At 44.4% G+C, this 27,535-nt stretch overlaps 1 protein-coding gene and 1 long non-coding RNA gene across 3 annotated transcripts in view; one reads left to right on the plus strand and one right to left on the minus strand.

Moving 5' to 3' along the window:
• Positions 1-26,755, plus strand: part of LOC118512024 (hormone receptor 4-like) — a 52,635-nt gene extending 25,880 nt beyond the window's left edge. The window contains exons 1-7 of one of the 2 annotated variants that reach the window (XM_036055809.1): positions 9,801-11,126; positions 13,428-17,038; positions 17,111-17,366; positions 17,514-18,340; positions 19,010-19,202; positions 19,311-19,426; positions 19,514-26,340. In XM_036055809.1, coding sequence (XP_035911702.1) covers positions 11,114-11,126; positions 13,428-17,038; positions 17,111-17,366; positions 17,514-18,340; positions 19,010-19,202; positions 19,311-19,426; positions 19,514-19,594 — 5,097 coding nt within the window. In that variant the 5' untranslated portion in view covers positions 9,801-11,113 and the 3' untranslated portion in view covers positions 19,595-26,340. Of the gene's footprint in view, positions 1-9,800; positions 11,127-13,427; positions 17,039-17,110; positions 17,367-17,513; positions 18,341-19,009; positions 19,203-19,310; positions 19,427-19,513 lie in introns of those variants that run through there. The other variant, XM_036055811.1, reaches the window with a different exon arrangement.
• On the minus strand, positions 9,395-12,893 carry LOC118512025. The gene is made up of 4 exons (XR_004906220.1): positions 12,758-12,893; positions 10,991-11,095; positions 9,601-9,803; positions 9,395-9,491 (listed from the first exon to the last, which is right to left on the minus strand). It is a non-coding gene; the product is annotated as an uncharacterized LOC118512025 (long non-coding RNA).
• Positions 26,756-27,535: the final 780 nt, after the last annotated feature.

Consider the following 27,535-nt stretch of genomic DNA (forward strand, 5'->3'; position numbering starts at 1 on the left):
CGTCGTTGGAGTCTCCTCGTCCTGATTTGCCGCATCATGGTTACCGCAGCTTCCCACAGGTCAGCGCTTTGCAGCATCGACTCCACCAGATTTGCACTGGAAACTTCTCTGCCACACTTGCTGTTCAGCTGCTGTCGCTCTGCCGTAAACCTGGGACACTCAAACAGCACATGCCCTGTTGTCTCATCCTCGTCAACGCAGGATGGGCAACGAGGCGATGAAGCGTGCCGAAGCCGGTGTAGATAGGCTCGGAAGCAGTCGTTGCCGAAGAGAAACTGCGTAACATAGAAGTCGACTTCTCCGTCCCACTCAGCTGGCCACTTCCTCGTCGAGTTCCTTTTCGCGGTGTTCCTTGCGTTATCGGCGTTAGGTTCCCCCGTACGTGCATTCCAGAAGCTCTCCAGTTCTTCGGCCAATGTGATGCAGGTAGGCACCATGCCGGCGATAACCCACGCTGCTTCATAGGAGATCGTCCTATATGCGCTGGTGACGCGCTTAGCCAACATCCTATGTACTGTGTTGACAGCAGCTTGGTGCTGTTTCCGCACCAGGATGTGTGCCCACTCCTGGTGGGCTCTGTATCTCAGCACAGAGATTGCTACGCTGGCGTGTAGTCGTTTGGCACTACTACTAGGTCCACCGATGTTGGGCATAAATGAAGCGAGTGTGTTTGCCGTCCTTGATGCCTTTACGCAGACCTGCTTCAGGTGCTCGTCGAACTTCAAGCGATCGTCAATACGCGAGGGTCAAGACATCGTCATACATTGCGTTCCACAGGGTGGGACCAAGTACTGATCCCTGCGGTACGCCGCAATTGCCTCCCAGCTGGTACTGTTGAAGGCATTTTTCACGTCTATCGTGATGATTACGCAAAAGCGTGCTCCACTCCTTTTCCGCTGGAACGCGGCATTGTCCTTTTCAAGCACTGCCAGTATCGCGTCGACTGTTGATCGCTTCCTCCGGAACCCGAAATGCCGTTCTGAGAGGCCATATTGCCCTTCGCCATGGGCGGTCAGGCGGTCCAAGATTGGTATTTCCTGAACTTTGGCCAGGCCGTCTATGAGACCCAAGGGTCTTAGGGCCGACGGATCACCCGGAGGTTTACCTGGTTTGGGTATCAGTGTGTGTGTGTGTTTCTGCATATGTTTATGCTCATGGACAATTTCATGGACGCAGCTAAATCCATCATTGTGCAACTCGGCGTAACTCGGTAGACGATATGTATGTATATGTGTCGCGAATTTTACTTTAACTGTTGAAAAACGTTCCTTACGCAAATGGTTTATATGCTTAGGGTTACACATAGAGATAATGTTATTTTTCAGGATTTTTCCTAACCGAAAATTGAGTCGAAACTTTACTCTTCTTGCTTTCTCTTCTACGGTAATTTTGGTCCTGTAGCCAGCAACAGCATACCGCGGCAGCTATGTGAAAAGCAGCGACCGTGGTTCAAAACTGAAAACTTGAGGAAGCTATCTGAAAATGGATAGAGAAGAAAAAAAAAACCCAGCTACAACAACATGCGAGGGGAGAAAGAGCGTGATGTAACAGCAGACCGTGGCTCTTGGGGCCCGATAGAGTGTGCGGCCGCGCTCATGGCGTTTGAACGTTTCGTTTCAATTCATTAAGGTGTTATTGAACCGACCTCAATTCTCAAACTCTCTAAACTCTGCTACACATAAGCCAATAGGCTAGTGCAATTTGAACGCCGCTAGTACTACTACTACTACTACTGCTACTGCTACTGCTACTAATACTATCACCAACACCACCAGCAGGGCTGTTGCTGCTACATAACATGACCACCACTACCACTAATGCCTGACGGCTAGAGTGAGTCTAGTCCGACCCTTGGCAGCGAGCAGCAGCACCACCGCGAAGTTGATAACTATGGTGCTGTTTTCCACGATATGTGTTACCCAGCCAGGTCTAAGCGGGGCCCACCGCTGCACGGAGTCGGAGACAACGAAAGTAGTTGCATAGATGCTTAAGTGTTGGTATGCGTTGGAGCCAGCAGTCAATGTGTGGCGATGACGGCGATGCGTTTTCGTACGACTCCCGCATACCAATAGGATTCGGTGTACACTATTGTGTAGTATGGCCTAATAGTAGAACTTGCAGCGGACTCGAGTGAGGAGGAGGAGCCGACAGAGCCAGAGTCGACAAAAGGAGGGGGTGCGACTCAACTCAGGTTTGGTCTCGTGAATCGTAGAATCGTCTCGCTGGGTTGGTAGAAAAATGATCTAAAATTGAGGAAGCGTGGGACACACATTGTTGCACACTGAGCTTTGTTACGCGTACTGCACCAATAGAATGACGATTTTATGGGCAGTAAAAGATGTGGCCATGTTGTTGGTACAATGTGGTTCAGCATTGATGCGGTTGGTAAAATCGAATCTCAGCTTTTCTCCTAGACGTTGCGTGTGGACGCAACGATGAAAATATTTATGGAACTAATATCGTTTTCTGAAGCGGTTTTTGAATATGCAATTGAAACAACATTATAGTTCATGTTAAAATATAGCATAGAACTTAGTTGGGATAATATTGCCCGGCTTCAAACCATGTTTATGGTCCTTGAGACAGCACTGACAAGACTTGTCTATTTGTTGTTCATTGACCCATTTTAGAAGTTTGCGAGTGAATAATTAAGCAGCAAGTTCATAAAATTAGAGTAAGAAAAATAAAAACACACAAATCAAGCCTAGCCGCTTTCCACGGGTAGCTGAGAATAGAAATGGTAACCTTTCCTTGACCTCAGATGTCATCTTGCTACAAAAGTAGGTTTAACTTTGGCCCATGATAGACAGACAGTCCTATTGAGATCTAAAGTAGCATATTTCATAAAATGAATAAAATTGTTTTTTTTTTTTGTTAAATAAACCAGCAATTTGAACTAAAATTGGATTAGTTTAAAAAAAAAAAGCTGAATGTTAGCATGCCTCCACCACAAACAATCGCCAAAAATCCAAATGTGTAGATTGTTTCATCAGACGACGGTAGTTGAACAGCATTCGGTTCGGTTTATGGTCAACCGTGCCCATATCAATGGTTAATAGTGCTCTTACAGCCCGTAGTTCCGCTGTGACGATCAGACGAGGAAGTGAAAGTTGAAAATCGTTATAATCTCACCCGGGCCGGGGGGCTGTATGGTGATAATGGTGAACGCAATGTGTACATGAGATACACAACTTCAATACACGGACGCATGTACTTTTGTCTGCTCTCACCTGAACGATTCACCACTTCTTCATCCATTACCGCCATCGCGTTTGTGACTTCCTGGTTGGTTTCTTGCGCCCTCTTCAGCGCTTACACGTGCCAAATGTATTTAATATCATTCCTGATGTGTGCGCCATCGCTTTGCTTTATGTGCAACTTCCTCTTTTATACATCGTATCATAATGTAATCTTTGCAGTTTTCAAAATTTGCCCCAATAGTCTTAGCGGCCAAAGCACAAAACACAGTGGACAACAACGTTGGAACTCGCATAAAATTCGAACTTAGTAAACTAATTCCGTGCGCGCCTAGCTCACAGCAATCGGCGCGATGTTTCAGGTTTTTTTAGTAGCAGAACCGATAGTGTGATGCACACTATGCACTGGTACAGCCTTTGATTACGCTTAGTAGTGTAGTGGGTTCAATGACCCATCGGCGGCACAGTCGTTTCACCCTTCCACAGCCCAGCCCCCTTTCCCACACCCCTCCAATTGGTGCCCCTCACCGTTGAAGTGTACGCGTTACATAAAACGGTTAAAGCCAACAGCAGCAACTAGGAAGTATCGTAAGAGTCGAGCGCGATCGCTGGTGGTGGGGCTCAGCGGCCCAGTCGGATCCCATCTCACTTTCTCCTTTAATGCTCGGTTGTTGTTCACTGCCACGGTCCGTCATAAGAAGACGGCGAGACCAGTGCACAAGAGAGGGAACCCCCTTCCCCTTCCTTTGATGTTTCGATTGGCATGACCGAATGCTGCTGTGTTATGGATCATTGTATGTCAGCCAAGTAGTGGTAGTAGAGTGGCCAGATTGGGTATGGTTGGCTCGTTTGTTTATCTGCCTTTGCTGACGAAGTTCACGACTGTGTAAAGTGAAAGTTTACTGAAATTATGCATACTTATGTACCTTTACGCCAACGGGAAATGTCGATCATCTTTGCTAACCAGGAAAAAAGGCCCCAGAAATGTAGTAGCGCCGGAATAGTAGACTTGACTTGAAATAGTAGGAGACTTGACACATCTCAACAGGACGGAGGACGGGTTATAGTTTTCGTTCCATGAGATTGTGTTAAACCACACGATAGTAATGATTTTAACGTACTTAGTTTATTAGGTTTCTTGCAACACAAATTTACCCGAGCATGCCTGTGTAGCTGCAGTTTTAGTGAAATATTCGTACTACCATTTCCGCGTATGCCCAAAACACACAGCCAGCCCCACACGTGCACATACATACATACCGTGTCATTCGTTAGTTTGAATACGAGGTGTGAGGCTGTAACAAACGCTCTGGCTTGTTTGTTTTGTTTCGTCTCAACCCGTCAGGCACAACGGCGCATGATCATGATCACGGAATGCCCTGAGAAATACGCGACATTTCACATTAGCCGTGATCACGGGTAAAAGGTCGACCGAGTACTAGGGTCGCCAAAACCGGTCATTGAACTTGGTTGATTTCACTTTTCGTGCTCACACTTTCGGCGATGCGCGTTTTCGTTCGTTTCCTGTGGTGGTGTGGTACACAAACAAAAGGTAGTTTACAGTTCGGGATAGTTTTATAGGATGTTAAGTTTTTTGTTCCGGTTGAAACTCTATGTTAGCTATGTTTAAATGCATCATTACATTTGTTATGTAGCCTCTTTACTTCAGAAAAAAGTAGATGCGGGTTGTTAATACAGACGAGACTTCAACGCCAGACGGACGACACTGTCTGTGAGCCAAACACTTGAAGCAATCCAATAACCTAGGCTCATGATAAATGGTTGTTTGAGTAATAATAGTGTAAAAATAGTAAATAAATCAAATTATCTACATTTTTTTCTCCTAAAAACTACAAAAACCAACCAAAAAATAAAAACCGTGTCTGGTAAAATATAGTCTATGCTACAACAGTCGATCTCGTTTGTTTGCCCATGTTCACAGTTGGATGAGGTACGACAATACACAAGAATTCAGATTACTACTGTCTGAACACAGCACAGCACGGAGCGCTTACGGAGCAGCAATGTCGGTTGTTTGTAGAATCCCACTACACGCACGTTGCCACGGCGTCGACCTAATGCTAGGTCTTTGAACCATGGCACAAAACTAGGTTAGTCAAAGCTTTGTGCCTATTCTACAGATGTCAGGATAGTCCACCAGCCGACTGTTGAGTAGGTCGCTAGCGAATGGAAATGTTTGTTCCTATACACGTATATTCCCCGCTCGTTTTGTAACCAATTGGCCTTACATTGGTACATTGATATTCATTGATATTTTCTACACAAAACCAATTCTGAACTGTGCCACTGTTGTTTGAACAGCTCAATGAAATTATTTTATACTTTTTAAATACACATTCAAAAATTATGGCTTACACGGATCGGTATGTTCAAGATTAAATGTTCTATAAATTGAAAAACAACTTGTTTATTTGCTGCTTTTTAGTGGGAATTTGATTTAAAATTAAAGCATCCACGCTCTGTTTGTATAAAAAGTGCATAAAAATAATAGACCCTTGAACTTATTTGAGGAAATATTCTTTATGGATTCAATGCTAAAATTTGGGTTAAACCTTCAGGATATTGTCTAAATAACTGTACTATGTAGTGAAGGTTCTTCTTCTTCTTTGGCATTACAGCCTCTAAAGATGTCGGGCCTGCCATTTCTGGTTTTCTATGACTTGCAATGAAGTCAGTCCGAAGCTGAATGAATAGTTAGTCCAGCGTATGGGGAATCGGTCTGGGTGAGATTTGAGCCCCGGTACTGCCGTGCGAAGACTGATGCCTCGTCCATGTAATAAAGATTGATTGATCAAGTGAAAAGATTTTTTTATATTTATATCGCTGTGAACAAAGTAACACAGTTGTCAGTAACAATCGAAAATTTTAGATCTACAAAGCTTTACTAAATAAGCTTAACATGTTGCCAAAAATGCTTACGACCGATACAACATGAAATATACGCACACACACACACACAAAACCGTAGACCCATACCCACACCAAAACAGTGTAACGGGAAATAATAGCGGAAGATGTGAAAGTGAATTCACTGAACGAACAACAGCACACCTCGCTCACGTACGTGTTACGTAAAGCATGGTTTCAACTTTGCAGCTTTTTTGCGGTCGGGTCAGGGTCCGGTATCTCTTTTAAAGATCGTGGAAAGTGTTTTGTCTGCATGGCGTTACTTTCTTCCACGCATTTAGTGTGTTGAATTTTACGAACGAAACGTTCAAAAGCTTCTAACCATTCTCCTGATCATACTTCATGCAGCGTGCAACAAACGTTCCACCATTGCGCAAGGCTTTGAAATGTGAAATTTTGTTTCGAGGTGTTTGAACTAGAACTCGAACTCGAACTTCCACTTTTAGTTTTAGATTGATTTTTTCATAGCAAGCCTGGAATTAGTTCCAAACTGCAAGCAAATTGTACTAAGCTCTCGGCTGTACTACCAGCGCCAGCATTAACGTTTGCTTGTTCCACCAGCAGCACTTTCTCCTGGCGTGTATTTAGTTAACTTAGTCTCGCCTACATTCAGCCATTCACTCGTTTGATGATGACGCGTTGCTGTTCCTTTTTTTATGTGATCACGCTTTTTTACTTCCTCAATTCAGCTTTTCCGTACGCGGGGTGGTGGCTGGTGGTCGGTTAGTTGGTTGGTTGGTTGGTTGGTAACCACCGCTACTCGTGACTACGTTCGTATCGTGCGGATCATTTTAAAGATCGTCTTCCGTGTGCATTGATTCGCTGCATCGCTTTTTTCCTGTTTTACTCGTGAGCCAGTTTGTTTTCCATTTAGGCTCTGTATCTTTTTTTCCTTTCTGCTTTGTTTGTGAAGCTTTTGCCAAGAGGACCGGGGTCGATCATATTGCGACATCTCGGCAGAAGGTTTCCAGTGCGCTTTTTATGATGAAGAAGAAGAAGACTGGCGAAGCAGCTGAAGAAGGGTTCCACTACTCTCTACGTTCCTTGTATCGTCCATCCTGCCCATGGTTTCTCTGCCGCTCGGGTGGGTCTTGCTCTCTCTCTCTCTCTCTCTCTCTCTCTGTGGTGCAAATGGTGGCAAGTCGGCAGCGCCGATAGACGCAATTGCAGATCGTTATGTAAACCTTCCATCATTTCCTTGTTCGTGGCACACAACAAAAAAAACGACGGGCTGAGAAAGTGAGCATTAGTGAGAGACGGGCTCGCAAGATAAGTCGTCAATTATAAGTGTCGTAACACATCTTGAAGGTACCAGATTCTTACCTTTAACACTTCGATCGCACACTATTTAACTTGTCCAACCGCTACGCGCACTGCGCTGTGTTACGGGCGTTGAGCATAGTTTGTTAAACCCTTTCGCATGGAAATGTATCGCGCCATTGTTTATATTACTGTTAAGGAAAGCGCTAAACAGTGGATTTCCTTCGTACAGCAAACAGTCGCAGCCGATCGGGTGGGCAGTGTGCGATATGGGCACAGTTAAAATAAAGCGAGGAAAACATTATTGATCTATTTTTAGGTCCCTCCAAATAACCTAGTTATCCGAAAGTTTGTTTCTTTCTTTGATGCATAAACATATATAAGGTTTCTCTTGCTTATTGTTTGCAAATGCATTCTTGTTATTTGTTTCCCGGTTTTTTTGTCCCCCTGTAACGTGTTCTTTGGTGTGAAATTAAGCCTAAAGGTAGCTGACGGGCACGCTGTTTACATGTCTTTTTTACAAAAAAAAAAACCTCTATTCCTTCCTCCTTTCCCGAGTGTCAAAGCAGTGCGAGTTATGTTTTGTCTTTTAAGAAATTTCTGGGTCAGTTGAATCCAGAGAACGGTTTCCCCACTGCCAGCGCAATCACCACATCCCTTATTTCATATATGTACTTTATATTTTTGTTTCATTCCATTCGGTGAGCTTTTGCTTGTTTTGTTCTATTACAAACAAAAACATTGGAATTGTTCCGTGAAGGAAAAGGGCGAACAAACTTGTTTGGAGTCGAATGAAATTTAATGACTTTTTTAAGGCCTCCGTAAACTGACTAACCACTCTGAACGAAATTGTAACGATTTTACGTACCGAGGAAACACTGTCAGGAGTTTTAACAAGATATGATTTGGAATAAACTATTTCTGCGGCTACATCTCCAACGATCTTCACTACCTACCTTTCAATTATGCGCAAAGATGCTGTTTTGTGAGCAAAACCAAAATGCAGCGTAAGAAAAATCGCAGGCAATTAAAAAAGTGGAAACATACTTCCTTGGTTTTTCTGCTTTCCGGCTTCCGCAATCGGGCGAGATGCTGCCGGTTTGGGGATAAGGCAATAATGGGACAGCACCAGTTGAGAAAATCCGGTATACGTATGTAATAAAAGTATATGTATAAAAATGAAATAATGCATCCGCACCACTACCACCAACAAAAATCGCCGTCAACATCAACTTCAACTTCATCACAGCTGTCCCCCCGCATCGAAAGTTCGTGGGGCTCTATGCTCTCACTACTCTCACTTTTACACTCACTTTCAGGGAAGTTTCACCACCATTTTACCGTTTGGCTCGATGAAGAGGAGAACATTGGACTTTTGGAGCTGCCTGGTGGTTGGAATTCGCTCCACACACACACCGCACGCACCAGGTTGTGCGGAATGGCTCACATTTAGCTTTTCCTGGTTGCAGTTTGTGCGCTCATTGAATGGTGGGCTGATCTCTGGCTGGTAGTGAAAGAGCTACAGAGAGAGAGGCGACAGAGTAGTACCAGGGTATGGATATGAGAAGAGGTGGGTGGAAGGGTGCGGAGCCGTGGGGAGGGGGTATGGGGGAGCGCGAGGGAGGGGATGAAATACACATAGCAGCACGGTCGGTCGGCCGTGCCGAAGGGCGGAAGCATGTTTTTCGTTTTCATTTGCCACTCGCGCGGCTCGCGCCGAGAACCCGAGTCGGGTCTGTTCGGACGATTCATTCCGTAACCTACTTTGCTTCGATACGTACACGTTTTCAGTTTAGCTCGCAGGACTGGCTAACACACAATTACTTTTCGTGCCGAAAGATGAATAGTTTTCGTTGAGTCAACGAGCAAAGTAGTAGTACCAGGGAGCTTTTCTAATGTTGTCCACGGTTCCTTGTGGTCCTGTTTTTTTTCTTCTTCCTTAAGTACATACTTAAAACAGTGCTAAAAACGCGCATATCGAAAGTCGCCAGATCGATTATCGATGTACCGTCGTCGACTGGTTCGCAGCGAAAAAAAATGTGAAGTTCAACGGACATTTTCTAGCGCATGTGAATATTATTAGTCGTTAAAAAAGGAATACAAGCGCTGTAGTGAATGGCAAAGAAAAAAAGGAGAAAAACGAAGTCAAAATCTGTGATGCGAAATTATTTACTCAGGAGTAAATTTGCTAGACCAACCGCCTTATGTTACTTACACAGCCCCGCTAGCAAATAGTGTGCAAAAAGTCCTCCTGCTGGTGGTGTGCAATTCCGAAAACAAGTGAAACGCAGGAGCTACACTACACTGCTGAATCCGCCAAATATAAACACGGAAATCCTTGGCAAAGTGCAACAATGATGAGTGGTGAGTGCACCAGTGGTGGTTCAACTTCATCGGCGGCAACTGCAATCACTGCGGCTGGAATATGGGAAAAGTAAACAACAGCCGCCAACACAAAGAAAATAAAATAGCTGGTCGGTGTGAGTGATCTTCCTTGTCACTCGACCGGGCGGCGGCCAGTGTACAGTGGTGTGTTTGGCCTTAGTACATTGTCCTATTAAATGCTCGTTTATGCATTTGTGTGCTTGTGTGACACCAGTGTACGTGTGCGTGCGTGTGTGCCTTTCTCAACACACCCGTTCGGTGCAATCGCTCGTCCGCGCAGCAACATCCTAAGCGCAACGTGGATAAGAAACTAAAGAAATGTCGACCTTACTCCTTCGCTTGGCGCTGAGTGGGTCGTGGCAGTGAAAGTCGTGCACGTCTTTGGTGCATTACGTTGCAGACTAGTGAGATCATTTGTAACCGCCTCGCGACCGTTTACTCCTGGAAAAATGTGGTCCAAGCGAAGCTGAAGAATAAGTGCACTTAGTGGTCAATTTGTACGAACCCTGTTCGCGAATAAACTGTTTTTTGTTTGCTCCTGGTGGTGATGGTCATCAACCGGTGTCACAGTAGTTGTCTCAAATAAAAGTGAGAGTGTGCATATACCACGTGGGAAAGATCGGACACTTTGTTCCGCTGTTTCTTTCCATATCGAACCAAAAGACTGACATTCTTCTACTGCTACGGATTGCTTTCAAATATTGTGTGGGGTTTCGATTTTCGATTTGGAAATTTTATGATCAAAATGTTAATAACGTGCTGCTACTACGGTTTGTGTTGTGGTTGGCCTAAAGCGTCCAACGTAGATCTACAGTGTCGTAAAAACATTGCAATCTTAAGTGTTGGAAGAAAAGAAGCAAAAGCCTGATGAAAATGGCGAACCACGGAGAGTTGTAGCTGTTTTAGCGGCCATGTGTTGATCCAGAAAATGAGGCAAAACTGCTGTTCGTTGAACAGGCTGCTTCCCTGGTTAGATTGGAAGCTACTAAGAGACAACGTGCTGTGTTTGTAGTGTGGAGTTTACGACGCGTATTGTGAAAGTGATGATACTACGCGTGATAGCAAATCTAAACGTTCTTGAGTTTTAATTTGGTGAAACACCGTCCTCTGTATGGTGAAGTTTGTTCGCGATAGTTGTCGTGATGTTGCTACCGGGAGTCAATTGTACTAAAAAAAAGTAAATGCAACAAGTGCATTTGTTTGGGAGGAGATAAAGTTACCCATCTTCATCAGTTGTGAGCGAAAAAAAGGAGTTCCCGGAGTTAGAGAGGAAGTATTTTGCAAGTAGTCCAAATCGTAGTAAAATTCCTCAAAGTTCCCGGGAGCTGAAAGAAGCATCGAAAATGACATCGTTAGGTAATTTGGTCCTATACAATTTGTACTTACATACTAATTCTATGCAGCGTAAAGCAATCGGATTCACAATTCATTATGTGTCGCTTGGCCACTAAATAACGGGTTCGTCGCTTTTTCGGTCGGAACAGACAGAAGGATCGATACTAGTTTGAATCATTTCCTTCTGCCTGTTCTGTGCTTATCTTATAGAATAACTAACAAAAATACCTAGTTTCAGTGATGGATTGCGATTGTTTGCAAGAAATCTTACATATACGAAGATTCGTGGACCAAGATGCCTGAAGTGGTGTGGCAGTCCAGCAATTGTGACGTAGACGTGTGCAAGGGACATGGTGGGAGGGAGTCAATGTGATCACAGATAAATTTCCCATACCCGATTACGTATGGTTGGTTTTGTGCCGCTACAAAAAGGTTCATCGAACCTTTTTTACAATGTTAGCCCTGCCAAGGCCTTCTAACTGTCAATGGAATGCTCTGTGAATGCAGTTTTGAGCTTGAAGCGGTACTCTGATTCACGTACAGTTTTACGATGTTAGATCATAACATCATAGCTTTTTTAAGGGCAGTACAATTTTTTTCCTATAAATTAGCAGCATAATTCTTATACATTCGATGTTCTAATACAGCGATGGACAATAGAATAATACCACCTGTACTAATGTATTAGCATCTGGATGGAAATGAGGATTTAGCTTTGGTAACTCATCTCATCCTCTCACACTAATTATAAAAGTGGTGGGACGTGTTATGATTGTATTTTTTGTGGCTTTATTCTTGTTTTTGATTTTAATTTATTTATTTCTTCTTTTTCTTCTTCTTCTTCGTTGGCACTACAACCTCGAGGGGTCTCGGCCTGCCATTTCTGGCTTGCTGTGATTTAATTTTACCCGTAGTAAAGTAGTCAGCCCTGCGTAGGGGAAGACGGTCTGGATGGGATTTGAACCCCTGTCCTGCCATGGTTTTTTTTACAAATAATACTATATTTATTTATTTAGTATTATGTAAAATTGTTAATTGATTTTATTAAATTAAATTAATTGGTGATTTCTGAACAAAAATAAATTGCGATTGAAAATTAAGAAAATTAAGAAGATATTTCAAAATGTTGTTACACTTGTACTAAAGAGAAGCAGTAATTAAAAATTAAGGATTATTCTACTGTCAGTCACTTCACTGTACAGGTTTTACAAAACATATTACTTGTTTCATAAAAATCTTCTAATAATCTATCATGAAAAACAGAAATATGCGAAAGAAATATTCATGGCACACACAGCGAGACATTCCAAAAGACACACGTTGCAATATCGTGAGTGACACACAATTTGTACTTCGCTTACTATTATGCAGCTACCAGCTCTAGACTTAAGAATGCAAAAAGTTTTAAAAATAAACTCTACTACAAGAAAGAGAGTACAGAGAAAGATCAGAAGCATGCCGTTCGGCGCGAGCTAGCGAGTGCATGCGTTGTTGTACACACGCGGTACGGTACGGTACGGATGAAGTGGTGTTACAATTACGTCACGGCCAGAAGTCCACGACGTATCCACACATTTGAGGGGATATGATGCAGGTTTACACACACACACACACAGAGACACAGATAGAGCGAATTTCTAACATATTCTTACCGTTCTGGATGTCGGTTCGGGAAGTGTACGTGTGCCACACTGCAACGCATCGATGTTTGTTTTGCCAATCGGAATGTGGGTTAAATGTTGCGGTAGGTTAGTTCTATCGCGAATTGTCGACTAGACTTGCCCGTTGCAGCGCAATGGTAACACGAGCTCTGGCGGCGCACTCTGAGCACACATACTCATGACCATTGACGTCTAGAACAAGCAGCTGTGTCATGGTGTTGAATGTTGGTTCATAGTGATGTGTGAATTAAGAGGGGGGAGTAGGGGCGATTGTTGTACGATTGGCTACTGGAGTGGCATAATCGTAACTTGTTTTGTAGAGTTTTTATAGTTATAGTTCATTTATTTAAAAATGTATATTAAGTACCATAAGTCATGACACACAGCTCGTCTGTACCATCGTATCAGTGATCGTGAGCAGGAGGTTGCACTATCAATACCGGTTCTTTAACCTTTAAACGCTGTGCTCTGTGCTATCGAACGCGGAAATACAAATAAAGACGCTAATAGTCAGAGTGCTGTTGTGCAGGTTTTGCCAGGAATCATCGACAGTTGGCTTTTGTACATGCTAAATGAAACCTAATCGTATCGTAATGTTCTGGTGTGGAATCTAATGGTGGCTTTATTCCTTCCTTCTATCTCTTCTATTTTCACAAACTAGGAATTATGACCCTGAGCCGTGGACCATACAGCGAGCTCGATAAAATGAGCCTATTTCAAGATTTGAAACTAAAGAGAAGAAAAGTCGACTCAAGATGTAGCAGCGACGGCGAATCCATAGCTGACACGAGCACGTCGTCGCCGGATCTTCTGCAGCCACTGTCTCCGAAGATGTGCGATCAGCAGCAGTCTGCGCATCAAACTCCAAAAAGTGCTTCGTTGGCAGTCAGCGATGATGGTTTACAGAAGAACTCTCGCGAAGTCCTAACTTCGCCACCAACCACACCGTCGGCGGACGAAGAACACGAGCAGCAGGTGTGCACATCCGCCAGTGGTTTTGACACTGCTGCAAACGATATTGGTAACAGCAGTGCTGCCAGTAGTGAAAGACACGCTCTAAACACCAGCAGTGCCAGCAGTTACCATAGCAATCGTTTGAATGGAAATGAAATGAAAGATGGAAGTGCACGTTCGCACCAGCACCACCAGCAGCAGGAGAGGTGCATTTCCGTCAGTTATCAAGACGATGATAGTGACCCTGCCGATGACGGTTCGATGGCGACATCGTCAGTGAAGCCTTCAATGAGCGAGCTCGACAACGGTACTTTAGCAAAAGCCACCAGCCTCAAGGACGACGATGCCTACGAACATAGTGGTAGCCATAGAGCGTCGCCTGAATGTGCACCCGAAGTGATACTAGAAGAGCGAACAACCGCTAGAAACGGTGGCCGCGGCAATACCTCAAACGTAACCGCTGCAAGTGTGATACGTTCTGTGGCTGATGAACGGCGACCTCGTTCGGTCAATCCTCCTACCATCTCCATAACAACAACCACCACCACTAAGGAACAGCAGACCAGTAGTAGTGGTAGTAGCAACGCTCTTAGCACCAATAAGTGCGAACGATTAGACAGCACTGCCAGTATCAACATACAAACCAGCCATAATACTAATAACAATAGCTGCGCTGCCACAACTACTATTACTACTAGTTCTACTACTACTACCGCTTGTACTAGCGACACTGGTGCTAGTGGTATAGCATTATCACCACCACGCCAATACCAACACTATGGCGAGAACTGCGTTGGTGAGGAAGATGACGGTGATCGTGATCGGGCAACACAAAATGGAATGGTTGAAGCAAATCCGACCGTTAGCAATGCCAGAGTTATTGCTGGTAGTGCTCAGACGCAGCAGCAGCAGCAGCAGCAACATGTCACGGTCCTTGTTACTCCGGCTCTGTCGCGGATGAAAACCATCCATCTCGCAACCGCAGAGGGAAAGAGCACTGGAAATGCAGCAACGGCAGCCGCGGCTGCAGCTGCAGCAGCTACAACGCTGGTGACATTAGGAATGCGGAAACAGCAATCATTGCCACCACTTTCCACCGCACTAACAGAATCCACGTCTCCACCGACATCATCGTCCTCGGTAACAGCATCTCCGTCATCTACATTAACTACGTCCTCATCGATATCAAACGCTATCAGCACGCCATCAAACGGGCGCAATTTCAACAACGGGATGCAGAACAACAATGGAGCGCTGCTAGATCGTATGCAGAGCGACTGTGGCAATGAAGCGGATGGTGGTGAACAGCACGGCCGACAAAGCACACGATCACCATCAACGATCGGGTCCTCAACGCCCACTGACACCACCACTACTGCTGCTGCTGCTACTACTGCGTCGGCCACTGGTGGCACGGTGTCTCCCTCGATATCATTATCCTTTCAGCATCAAACGTCATCTGCTGGAGCAGGTGGCTTATCTTCAAAGATTGTTTCTAGTCAAGCGAACGCCGACGGTGGAGCGAGCCTTGTTGTTGGTGCCGTTCCGAAGAATCCGAACCAGCCGCAGCATGTTATAATAACGCAGCAGCAAATGCTTCAAGCAATGCAGCAACAGATACGCATCAAAAAGGAGCGCCAGCAGCAGCAGATGCTTGTTGCAAGTTCCGTGGCGCAGAACAACCATCGACCGATCAGCGCAAGCTTTTCGCCAGTGCATCATCAGGCGCAGCAGTTGGTTATCAAGCGCGAGCGTAGCATGAGTGGTGGTGGCGGTGGGTTGAAGTTACCTCACGCGCCCGGATCCTTGGCACCGTCTCATGCAACAATTGTACGCCAACCGGCTAACAGTCCGGGGCCGATGCAGCCGCCGTTATCACCGCACCAGTCACTGCCCTACCGTCAACCGAACGGTCCTGCGCAAGTAGGTTCGTCTTGTGGTAACAATCAGCAGCCTCAAGTGATAGTGAAGCGCGAACGTGGGTCGTCGATGCACCAGCAACAATTTCATCAGCAACATCAACCTCCTTCAAACGCCGTATGTGTTAGTGGATCAAATTCGATAGGCGGGTTCACTACAAACAGCATAAATACTACCACAACGTCCTCAATCGTATCGACGGTCGGTAGTTTATCGATTCGTAATCCGATCAGAGATGCTGCTATTTTGTTTCGTGTAAAAAATGAAACAAACGCTGCTAGCGTCCTGGCAAATCAGCAACAGCAACAGCAGCATCAGCAACAACAGCAGCAGCAGCAGCAGCAACAACAACAACAGCAGCAGCAACAGCAACAGCAACAACCACACCACCGAATGGTATGGCCCGGTACAGCGGTGTTAGCAGCGGGTGCTGCAATAGTGTCTTCCGGGGCGGGAGCGACTCACCGAATAAATGGTGTTAAACCAGAAGTGATCGGTGGCCCGTTGCCGCCCATACGAAGCCAGATATCCTCACCGCACCATCACGCTCATCAACAGCAGCAGCAGCAGCAGCAGCATCATCAACAACAACATCAGCAACAATCGCCCCATCATCAGCAACAGCAATCGCCACAACACCATCATGGCAGTCCAGGTCCAATTGCATCACAAACACCGCCTCGTGCTACTCCTACCGTAATAATGGGCGAATCGTGCGGTGTTCGTACGATGGTTTGGAGCTATGACACCGCACTGCAGCAGGTGCATAATACGCCTTCACCCAACACGATGGGTGGCGGTGGAAGCTCGACTGCCGATAGCGTGCCTGGTATAGCCACGGTGAGTGGCAGCATGGCGGGCACTCATCTTCAACATCATCATCAACAGCAATTGACGCATCATCAGCATTTGCAGAACCAACAGTCCGCCACCGGTTCAATGAACCATCATCAACAGCAAGGACCGCACCAGGCGAATGGTGGAACAGCAAACACCGGCAACAGTGGAATGATCACCAGCAACAGCAACAACAACGTCACGCCGAGCAGCAACAATGAAGAAGCCGCACATCTTCTCTTAAGCTTAGGCCAGTCGGTGGTACCGACAACCTCGCCCACAGCCGCTGTTGCAGTGGCTGCTGCCGCGGCGGCTGCTGTTGCCGGCCATACCCAGGCATGGCAAGCGGCGAATCATCCGCGTACGAACTTACCGCTTAATATGGAGCGGCTGTGGGCCGGCGACTACGGCCAATTTGCAACAGTAGGATCTCAGCAGCAACATCAACAGCAGCAAGCGCTAAACCTGACTTCTCAACAGCAGCAGCAGCAGCAGCAGCAACAACAACAACACTTATCTTGGAGCCTTGGCGGGACAGGAGCAGTTGGTGGACCGAAGAAGGTTAGTTACCTTAGAGAGCAGTGTCCTTATGGTTGGTCACAGTTTATATAATGAACGGTTGTTGCATTGCAGGAAATTTTGGACGACATGCCACCGGAAGAGGACGACCAACCGTTAGTGTGTATGATATGCGAAGATAAAGCAACGGGGCTGCATTATGGCATTATCACGTGCGAAGGCTGCAAAGGGTTTTTCAAGCGAACGGTGCAGAATCGACGAGTGTACACGTGTGTTGCCGATGGAACATGCGAGATTACAAAGGCCCAGCGTAACCGTTGCCAGTATTGTAGATTTAAAAAGTGTATCGAGCAAGGAATGGTGCTTCAGGGTAAGTTTGGTAGAATATTGCTCGGCACTTGCCTCGAACGATCGTCCTCAGGGATCACTTTTGTTGGTCTTACTCAGCCAACCTCAGCTCGTCTCTTTCCAAACTCGGCTGCAGAAAGCAACGAATAATATTCTTTTCATGTTTCAGCGGTCCGAGAAGATCGTATGCCCGGTGGCCGAAATAGTGGGGCGGTCTATAATTTGTACAAAGTAAAGTATAAGAAACATAAAAAGAACAACCAGAAATCATCCAATGCTAAGCTGCAGCAAGGTACGGGTGCCATTGGAGCCGCCATCACCAACCTTGGTGACATCGGTGTCGGTGCTGGAGGCCCACTAGGAAGCGGTATCGCGTCCGTTGGTAGCGCGGAAAGTCCAAAGTCGACCAGTATGTATCATCATCCGCACGTGGCAACGCATCTGCAGCAACACCACCACCATTTACCATCGACCACTTCGCCGACGATGGTAAAATCAGAGAGCATGAATCTGAACATAATGAACGGTACCATCCTGAAGACGGCGCTCACCAATCCGAGCGAGATCGTGCATTTACGACACAGGCTGGACAACGCCGTCAGCTCATCGAAGGATCGGTCGATCTCGTACGAACAAGCCTTGAATATGATACACACCCTTATTGACTGTGATGCTATGGAAGATATAGCGACCCTACCGCATTTTAGTGAATTCCTCGCAGATAAGTCAGAGATTGGCGACAAGCTGTGCAACATTGGCGACTCGATCGTGCACAAGCTGGTCTCGTGGACGCGGAAGCTTCCGTTTTACACGGACATTCCGGTCGAAATACATACCAAACTGCTGACGGACAAGTGGCATGAAATATTGGTATTAACTACGGCAGCCTACCAAGCGATGCATGGTAAGAAAAACATCAGCACCACGCAAACGCAGAGCAGTAGTGGAGGGATCGTGCTAGCGCCGGATAAAAACGATCCCGAGTTCACTGAAGAGGTGAGTCACACGGGGTAACCAGCTAGTGAACACGACAGGTAGTGAAAGTTTCCAGATGGATTAAAATGATTTTTAAGTCACAAGATTGCTCACTTTTTACATTATAAATGCGATCCGATTTGAGTGGAGAGCGGTCAAAAGGCTATCAATAGATTGCATTGGATTATAGCAAGACAATTAATTCTATTACAACTGGTTCGACTTTCTCAATTCTAAACAAAGACAGCAATGCTGTTGTTAGTGCTACTCCTTAAAGGGGAGGAAATTGGCAAGAAAAGGGCGTACAAAGGTAAATTGATGTTACCGTTGCAACACTTGGTATACAGAACACTTATAAAACTTGTATCGGGGAGGATCTTATCAACTCACTCATTCTGCACCCTAAATGGAGCAGTAACTGTAATTATATGCCCTAAATGATCAAGGTGGCTGCTAATTGTAATACGGTGGCCGCTCAAGTATGGCTTCGTGAACATAGGAAAATAAATAAAAAGCACAAAGCTATCTACTGCAGATTTGTTTTCCTCGCCATCGACAATTTTAAAGGCAAACAGTATTAATATCTTACAAAACAGTAAATAATTAAAGGCAAATCGTGTTTTTTTTAAATATTGGGGAATTTCTTTCTCATAAAATTAATGTTTTTCTGTTTTCTTTCTGTGATTTTAGATAACATCTCATCTGCACACGCTACAATCCTGCCTTACCACCCTGATGGGGCACCCCATCTCTATCGAACAACTCAAGATCGACGTCGGCCAGATGGTTGAAAAAATGACGCAGATTACGATAATGTTTCGTAGGATCAAACTCAAAATGGAAGAGTACGTTTGTCTGAAGGTGTACATTCTGCTTAATAAAGGTAACAGTGTTCACATCGGTACCGGTCAAGCGCCTTCATACTAATATGAATAATGATATCTCTTTGCTTTCATGCCGTTCCGCAATCCGTACGCACTCTGCGCGGTAGAAGTTGAGTTGGAAAGTATTCAGGAAAGATACATACAAGTACTTAGAAGCTATCTACAACACACCGTTCCGCACAATCCCAACCGACTGAGTGATCTTTTGGCACATATTCCTGAGGTAAGCCCCATCCGCGTGTGCACCGGGAAGCCCGGTCGTAAATTGTGTTCCCTATTTCATCGATATGCTGTGCACCTTTCTTTGCAGATTCAAACGGCAGCTAGTTTGCTCCTGGAGAGCAAAATGTTTTACGTACCGTTCGTTCTAAATTCGGCCAACATTAGGTAGCGAATGATCGATCGTGGCGTGACGTTAACAGCGAATACTCATCGTGGAGTTTTCTGCGACGAGCGTATTATACCAACAAATCCAAAGAAAGCGGAGCAAAATTTTACACACTGTGACAAGGCGGTTGTCCGGACATCGGAACGCACGACCAGCACGACAAATTGTGGTGGCGATGGCAGTGGTGGGCAGACAACGTTCGGGTGCGACAACAATTGCTCCTCCGTCTCCATTTTGGCACAAGATTCTGGCTTTTTGAATGTGACCATCCCTCGGGTGGTGCCAACATCGGATCGCCCCGAACCGGAGGTGGCTACGAGCGGTTCGGCTTCCATTTTGAAAAGCAGATTGAACGCATCGGCGGAAACTGTACCGAAGCGGCTTACTGCTAAGGTGAGGGCACACGATAGTAGCCTTGATATAGACAGTAGTGAGATTAGCACCGACAGCAGCATCGTCAACAGAGCCAATAGTCCTTTCACTGCCGATACACATATTATTAACATAAATAATCGTACTGCTAATAATAATTACATTGTACATAATGATACGGACTACACCAATAGCACCAATGCCGTAACAATATTTGTTATTAAAACAGTGTTACCTGATGATTAGTAACTTCGATACATTCGAGGCCATAATAAAGCACAGTCTATATATACATACATATATATATATATATACATACATATATACATGTGGGATGCGTATCCGTTTATAAACTTTGACTATGACCACAACCCCAACAACCCGGTTAGATAGCTAGAAAACCGCATCCGCGTGACGCATGGAGATTGGATACGGGTGTGTGTCCTCCGTCTCTTGACACTTTAACACTTTTCCCGCTTCTGTGCATGGAGTTCCGTCCTTCGGAGAGACGCCCAATAACTTGAATCACACATACACTCAGACGAATAGGGAGGAAGCAGCTTGTGCTGCACGGTGAATCCGTTTTGCCCAGCTTCCACATCGTCGCGCGTTGCTTTTCGTAATGAGGAATATGCAGCACATACATACATGCGGTGCATTTATTCGAACAATAAAAAATGCGGATTGCCCGAAAGGGGACAGTTTAAGGCTAATTGGTAAGTTTTTTTTTGTTTCTCGTTTTGATCGATTGAATTCAGTTTTAATGTGATAGATACGCGCGCAAATTGCATATTCGTTGTGATTCGAACTGATGCGCGCAGGACAAGACGGTGCTGCTAATGAGAAGGTAGCCTGCCGCAAACTCTGTTTTGAGGTATGGTGGTTGCAAAGGAGGCTAAACAATAGAGGAGGGAGGGAGCCGACGCAAGTAGAAGTGAACATACATAGAGGGTGGTAGGGGTTGGACACAAACCGTGAAGTCATTGTGTTGTTTTTCGACTTCACTTTCTAGTGTCATCCACTTGCCTGACGGAGCGACGTTGTTTTTTTTTTGTTTTTTGTGTTTTTTTTTGTACAATTTACACTGCTAGAGATATAAATAGTGAGCATCATGGAAAATCATATTCATTCATCTTAAGGAGATAGCACGGACACACACACACACGCTCAGTGTGTTATCATATTAGCATCATAATACAGCAAGCAAACAAACAAACAAAAATCGAACTACATGATAATGGGTGGGAGGAGCTCATGAAAACATTCGAGGAAATTAATTTTCCACCACTAGGAAGTCTGAAATGAATGCCTTCTTATATTGATATAGCAAATTAATGTGCGTAAGCGACGAAGAAACGCAGAGACAGACAGAGGCCGGGTGCGAAATACATCGAGAAAAAGGGAGGGTGAGGAGGTCACATTAGAGCCAGAGATTTACACACAGTAGCAAACGGGCATCGCTTGAGAACCGCGCAATATACAGCGTAAGGACAGAAAAGAAACTTTATGTTAAAAAAAAAAAATACGCTACGGTCAGTAGCGTGAGCGGAGTTTGTAGTAGAAAAATCCTTAAATGCTGTATGGTGGTAGTAGGAGCTCGGAACGCAGTATATTATTCTGTGCGTGTACAGGTCACAGTTTACGGTGAACGTCGGCGAAAGGTTTATTGGGTAACCTTTCGATGTGTGTGCGAGTGTTTTTTTTTATATATAAATTACTAAACAAAAGCCCAAACCACAGAGTTTCTTTTTCCCGTGCCTATATAGATATATAGATATTAGTACCAGCGGCAGCAGGTGGACCGGATTGGGGGCAAAATAGTGTTAAAACCTCACCGGTTTCCCAGTCCACACTTTTGTTGTCCTGCGTTGCAAATCCAGCCAACTACACTTCACACTCACACACTGCCAATACACACTGCCACGCCAAAAGTGTATGTGTTTTTGCGTAAAACACACCACGGCACAATATTTATATGCGTTTTAGACCATTCAAACCACAAGCAACTTCCCGGTTTTTTGTTGCCAGCTACATGCATTTTGCTGCAACCATCCTCTTTCCGCGCTCTCTCGCATAGAACAACATTTCTAGTTCTACTAACGACAAACAAACAAACAAACAAAAACATACAAACGGAACCTTACCAAAGTATTTGTCCTCATGATTGTGGCTTTTTATAACTGCACTTATAAACTACTTCAGCCTAACACCTGCGCACCATTTCCTGCCTAAGCATGTCTGACCCGTTTATTGTTATATTTGTTGTTACATTGACACACACACACACATCATTGGTATTGGCTGCTTGGTGTACTCCCACGGTTTTTGTTCTGTTTTTAATTTTATTTTTGTTGTCACTTCAATGTCTCAAAGGAAGTGTTTAAACGCCAGGAGGAGATGTATGATAAACGGCGGTGGACTTGTTGTCACAGCATCGATCAAGTCGCCATTGCTTTTGTCAATTGAAATTTTGTAACCGGGGTTGTTAAAAGTTCAGTTCACGCCGGAGCGTACGCATTACGCAAAATTGCTCCCAAAAGCAGTAACATTTTTAATAACCAACCCGCCGCAACCTAGAGTTGGGGATTTTCGGCCACAAGAATTATAAAAACCACACGTTGTTGTTTAGAAAAGGCTGCTGAAAGTACTGCTGGAGCGGATAAAGTGGCACACTTTGATCGTAAGCGACCCGGTTATTATCCATTTTTTTAAATGAGCCCACCATGGTTATACATCTCCTTGGGGTATGAACACGATATAGGTATCCGCAGTAAAAGATCCTTCACCTCCTTCCCGGGAATAGAAATGGCTTTAGCTAGATAATGGAGTGTAATGATGTGGAAACAGAACATAAATATACATACATGTTTATCCAATACATTTAAAAATAGATGCCGATTGTACAGTGCACTGCACCCCAGACCACGGACCATGTATGAGCAGTTTCAAACGGACGTAGCATGATTTTCTTTTTCGGTGTTTTTTTCTGTTTCTTTTGTTTTCATTTGTATTTTGTACAATACGATAAGACTGCAGCTATTTGAGGAGCGAATGAGAGAGAGAGAGAGAGAGAGAGAGAGAGAGAGAGAAAGTAAACGCTAGAGAGAGCAAGCAAGCAAGTGTGTATAGATCGTTTCTTTTAAGTGTTATTTAGTTAGAGTCACTATAGAAAAGTTATCGAATGCATCGGTTTAGCAATAAAACTCCCATTACTTCCCGTATTCACTACCACCCGTCTTGCAAACGTTCCCCGTACTGTTCTGTGTAATAAACAAAGCTTATCATACCAAATCGACCACAGTCGATGCTATCGAATGTTTGACGATAGATTATTATAGCCGCCGTTGTTATGCATCCTACTTACATTTAGCTACTGGAATGTTTGTTTCTCACCTCTTTCACTTACTTAACACAATATGTGCGTGCGTGTGCGTGTGTTAGGTTGGTAGTAGATATGGTTTATGCTACTAGTAACATTATTTTCACTACAAGAAACACTCACTACTCCCACACTGGAACTAACGTTTATTTCATTCATTAGGCATTGTGAAGAAAAATAAAACAGCTCTGTAAGGATAGTAGGATAGGATCAGTGGTAACACAGCTCCAACATCAAGGCATCATCTCGTTCATTCGGACAATGTACTGCGCGGCTAGCACAAGCAATTCGTATGAAGGTACTGTGGCAAGAGTATCTCGAGAGAAGTAAGCTATAATCGTAATACAGGCAGAAGAAGGACAAAAACAACCCCCACACAAACACCCACTCGGCTACACATAATACCGTTAAGAGCAGTCAAGTATATCGCACATAAGAGGAAACAAAAAAGCAAAAAACCAAATAATTAGATGATAGAGGAAAATTGTTTTTGAACGGTTTACTACCTACTACTTTAGTTACTTTTTATGACGGTTCAGCATAAGGTGCGTGTCGTGCGTGCGTGTTTATGTTTTTTTCTTTCTTTTTTTGTTGATACATAAATTTTTGGTGTGCAAAGCAAGTTAGTGTTGCAGGGAGCAGCGGCTAGGACATCCTCCTGTGAGTGTATGTCCGTGTGTGTATGCATGTACACATGAGCATATGTTTCTTGTGAAGGTTGCGTAAATAGTTTAGGATCGCAGAGAGCAGACCATCTACCATCACCCCCATGGACGATCGCGAATGATCGGTTTAACTAAACGCTTTGGACTTTTGTTTTTGTAACAAATTTCCGTTCCTTTGTTTTGCCCTCCCGTGCGTGCTTATCAAATCAAAACTAAACATCTATCCACCACATCCCATCCAATGCACATTCGTTGAACGTAGGAGCAAATCATGAACTCATTGTTACCAGTGACACCATTATGCACCATTACTGTTATCCGTCTACTAACTGTGCATCTCAACCAACAAACCCCCCATGATACAATTTTGCTACAAGAGCGAGACGATCTAACGCGTTGCTAATGAAGTTGCACAAAAACGACAGTGAACCTAAGTATTCCATTCCAAAAATTTGAACCGTGTAACTAGTGTGCCGGAAACACTCAGCGACAGATTTACTATTGGCATTTTGGGCACAAAAATCTCACAATCCCCATCCTTTAGATTAGACCCCCCCTCCCTTTAAGGTAGCCACAGCGCAACGGTCCTTGACACGTACCAAACGCAGCAACGACAAGTACAGACCCGTTTACCAATAAGAGTGCATTTGATTGTTAGGTTTAGCTTAGTTTACACTGCGAAGAAGACTGCAGCAGAATGACTAATCCGCGCGCAAAAGAGAGAGAGAGAGAGAGAGGGATGCTGGTTTGTTCTCGCCATTCATTCCGTGCGGTTTCGCATATGCCGATTTTTGCATGTGAGGTTTTCTGTTTGGTTATTGTGCGTAAAAATGTGTCCCATGATTTTTGTCGAACAGCTGTTTCATTGTGAGAGAGAGAGAGCGAGAGAGAGCGAGCTACACAGCGCGCGCGTATTGTGCCGGATCGTCGTATCGCCATTTAGTAGCAGGCGGCCCCTGCTTCTCGTTGGGGGCCAAATAGTGTGCGTGTTTTGTATTGTTAAAACTCTTAGAATAAACCTACTACCGATAGATAGCATTAAGCAGGAGAAGCAAGTGGTTAGAAGAAGCTGTAAGCAGGAGGAGAAGGTGGTTCGAAGTTACCAAAAGAAGCAGAAGCACTGAACGACTAACGAGCGCACGCGCTACATACGTAGCTAAGTGAAACCAACACATGTTTGCTTGTCAACAAAACAATCAAACCAACCAACCAACCAACCAGGAGTGATTTCTTGTTAGTCAACTCTTTTAACGCAGCACATACAATTTTAACTTGCGGTTTTTGGTTGATTTCTTCTTCTCGTGTTTTCGTGCGTTACTTTCATCTTTCTCTTTTAAGGAGAAACCATTCTCTATTTTACTTTTATTTCAATAAACTCAACCATGTGACGCATGTACTGCTGGCTCGAACCATATGATGACTGTTGATTGATTGCTGTGCACTAGCGACTACTTGTGTGTGTGTGTGCGTGTGTGTTAGCATGTTGATCAAGGACCGACCGTTGTGTGAAGCTTTACTTTTGCCCTTTTTGATTGGAATCGGTTTCTGTCTTCCCCCACAGTAGATGTTTTAAATGCACGATCTTGTTATTAGCCATCGCTTGTTGCCCTTGTTTTCATTTATCTGATCTTGATTAATATAAAGAGTGCATGCCCAGCCATCCACCTGCAGCAAGCACCTGCTGGTGAGGATATATTGTAGACACCACAAAACGTACATTGAACCAAAACTGCCATTTACTACACTAATCGTATATGTGTATGTGTGTGTGCACAAGCGCATGATCGTGCCGTGCGATCGTACAGCATTAAAAAAACAAAAGCAATAGAAATTTGTGCAGCGAATGATGCCACCGGTCATACACGTTTTTTGTTAGTTGTACACACAGCCCCAAGCAATGTTTAATGTTCCGACATGATAAGTTACTTTTGTAACCTGTACACTACTCACACTCGCCTGTGCGTGATTTGATGAGCCAGATATATACATCCAGCATGATAACTGCCAGCAGGAAGCTGCCCGTTTTTAAACCTTTCTCTTCCATCCATACATACATACATCTCTTAAGCGATACCGATCGGTAATGTGAAGAGATCCATCTTTGCACTCAAGAATTTAGGAAGGATACTGCCACTCGATGATAAGCTTGTTCTTTGTTTGTGTGTGTGTGTGTTTTTGTTTAAATCAAACTTATACAGTTAATAAAAACCATAAATGAACAAAAAGGCGCTGTACTAACGCTAAAGGGGGAGAGCAAAAACAGCAACAAGAACAGAACCCATACCACACAGGTACATGTAGGTGATAGTAACTTACTGCGGCAGAAAAAAAAACACACACACACCCGCGAGGAGGGAAATACTTGTTTTATTTTTTGTTTGTTGTTAAGTATGGCGTGCGGCAACTAATGTGTAGACCTGAACATGCTAAACGTGCAAATAGGATTCACTTATATTCCACATCGCATGTGTGACGAGAGACGTTTCTCTCAGCTTAGGCGGTTAGGGAAACATAAAAAAGCATACTCATACCCACACACACACATACACACATTCACACGCAAACACAGCCACACATACTCACATAGGCAAACTCGGTATATAAAGTGTAGGAGCGATTCGAGAGTTATCATTTAAAGCGAAAAACAAGCAACAACTGCACTGTAACAAGCCAGTCACTTACCGTGCATAGAATTAATAAAACAATTAAAAAAAAAAAAAAACAAAAAACAAACAAGAAACACGCGACTGATGAATAATGAATAAATGAATAGAACAACAAAACCGATGCAAGGAAGGATGGTAGTATGGGGGTAGGGTGGATGGATCGGTAAAAAGAAAACAATGCCTGACGCTAATTTTGTGTAAAGAAACGAGTAATAAAATAAGAACGATACAACAATTCATTCCTTTGGGGGCTCAAATAAGATTTGTGAAAGAAATGAATGGCGGCGCTGTGTTGGAACTGGCGAAGGACAATCTGTCTCACATACACCACTGTCATGCTCTGAAGGAGCGGAACCGCTGGTAAAGGTAACAATAGCGACGTCGGTCTTCACACGGATCGAGGGCCGGAGCTCGAATCCCTCCGGGACACCGTTCGAATGAGGAGACTGGGGTGAGTAAGTCCCCAGGCTAGTGTTTCATTTTTCATATTAATTTTTGAACATATTTATTGTCCACCGCAAAAGGATTGACAAAGCAAAACACTTAGATGATCCAGCAAAAGTGAGAGTGCTTTTGAGAAAATTAGGCACATTGGAGCATGAACGTTATTCAAATTTCGTGCTTCCGGATCATCCGCGGGATTATTCATTCGCTGAAACTGTCCTTCCGGTTGAAACGTGAACCGCGTCTGTGAAGATTTTGAGCTGAAAGCAATGACTGAAAATCAATTAAGGGCACTAGTTTTCGTGTGTGGCCTGAAGAGCGAACGTTACTTAGAGTTCAGAATCAGGCTGTTGAGCATTATTGAAAAAAATGAAGAAATTTCATTGGAGCAATTACATCTGTTTAAAGTTACAGTCGA

This window comes from Anopheles stephensi, chromosome 3 (assembly GCF_013141755.1).
Source record: "Anopheles stephensi strain Indian chromosome 3, UCI_ANSTEP_V1.0, whole genome shotgun sequence".
Classification (NCBI taxonomy): domain Eukaryota; kingdom Metazoa; phylum Arthropoda; class Insecta; order Diptera; family Culicidae; genus Anopheles; species Anopheles stephensi.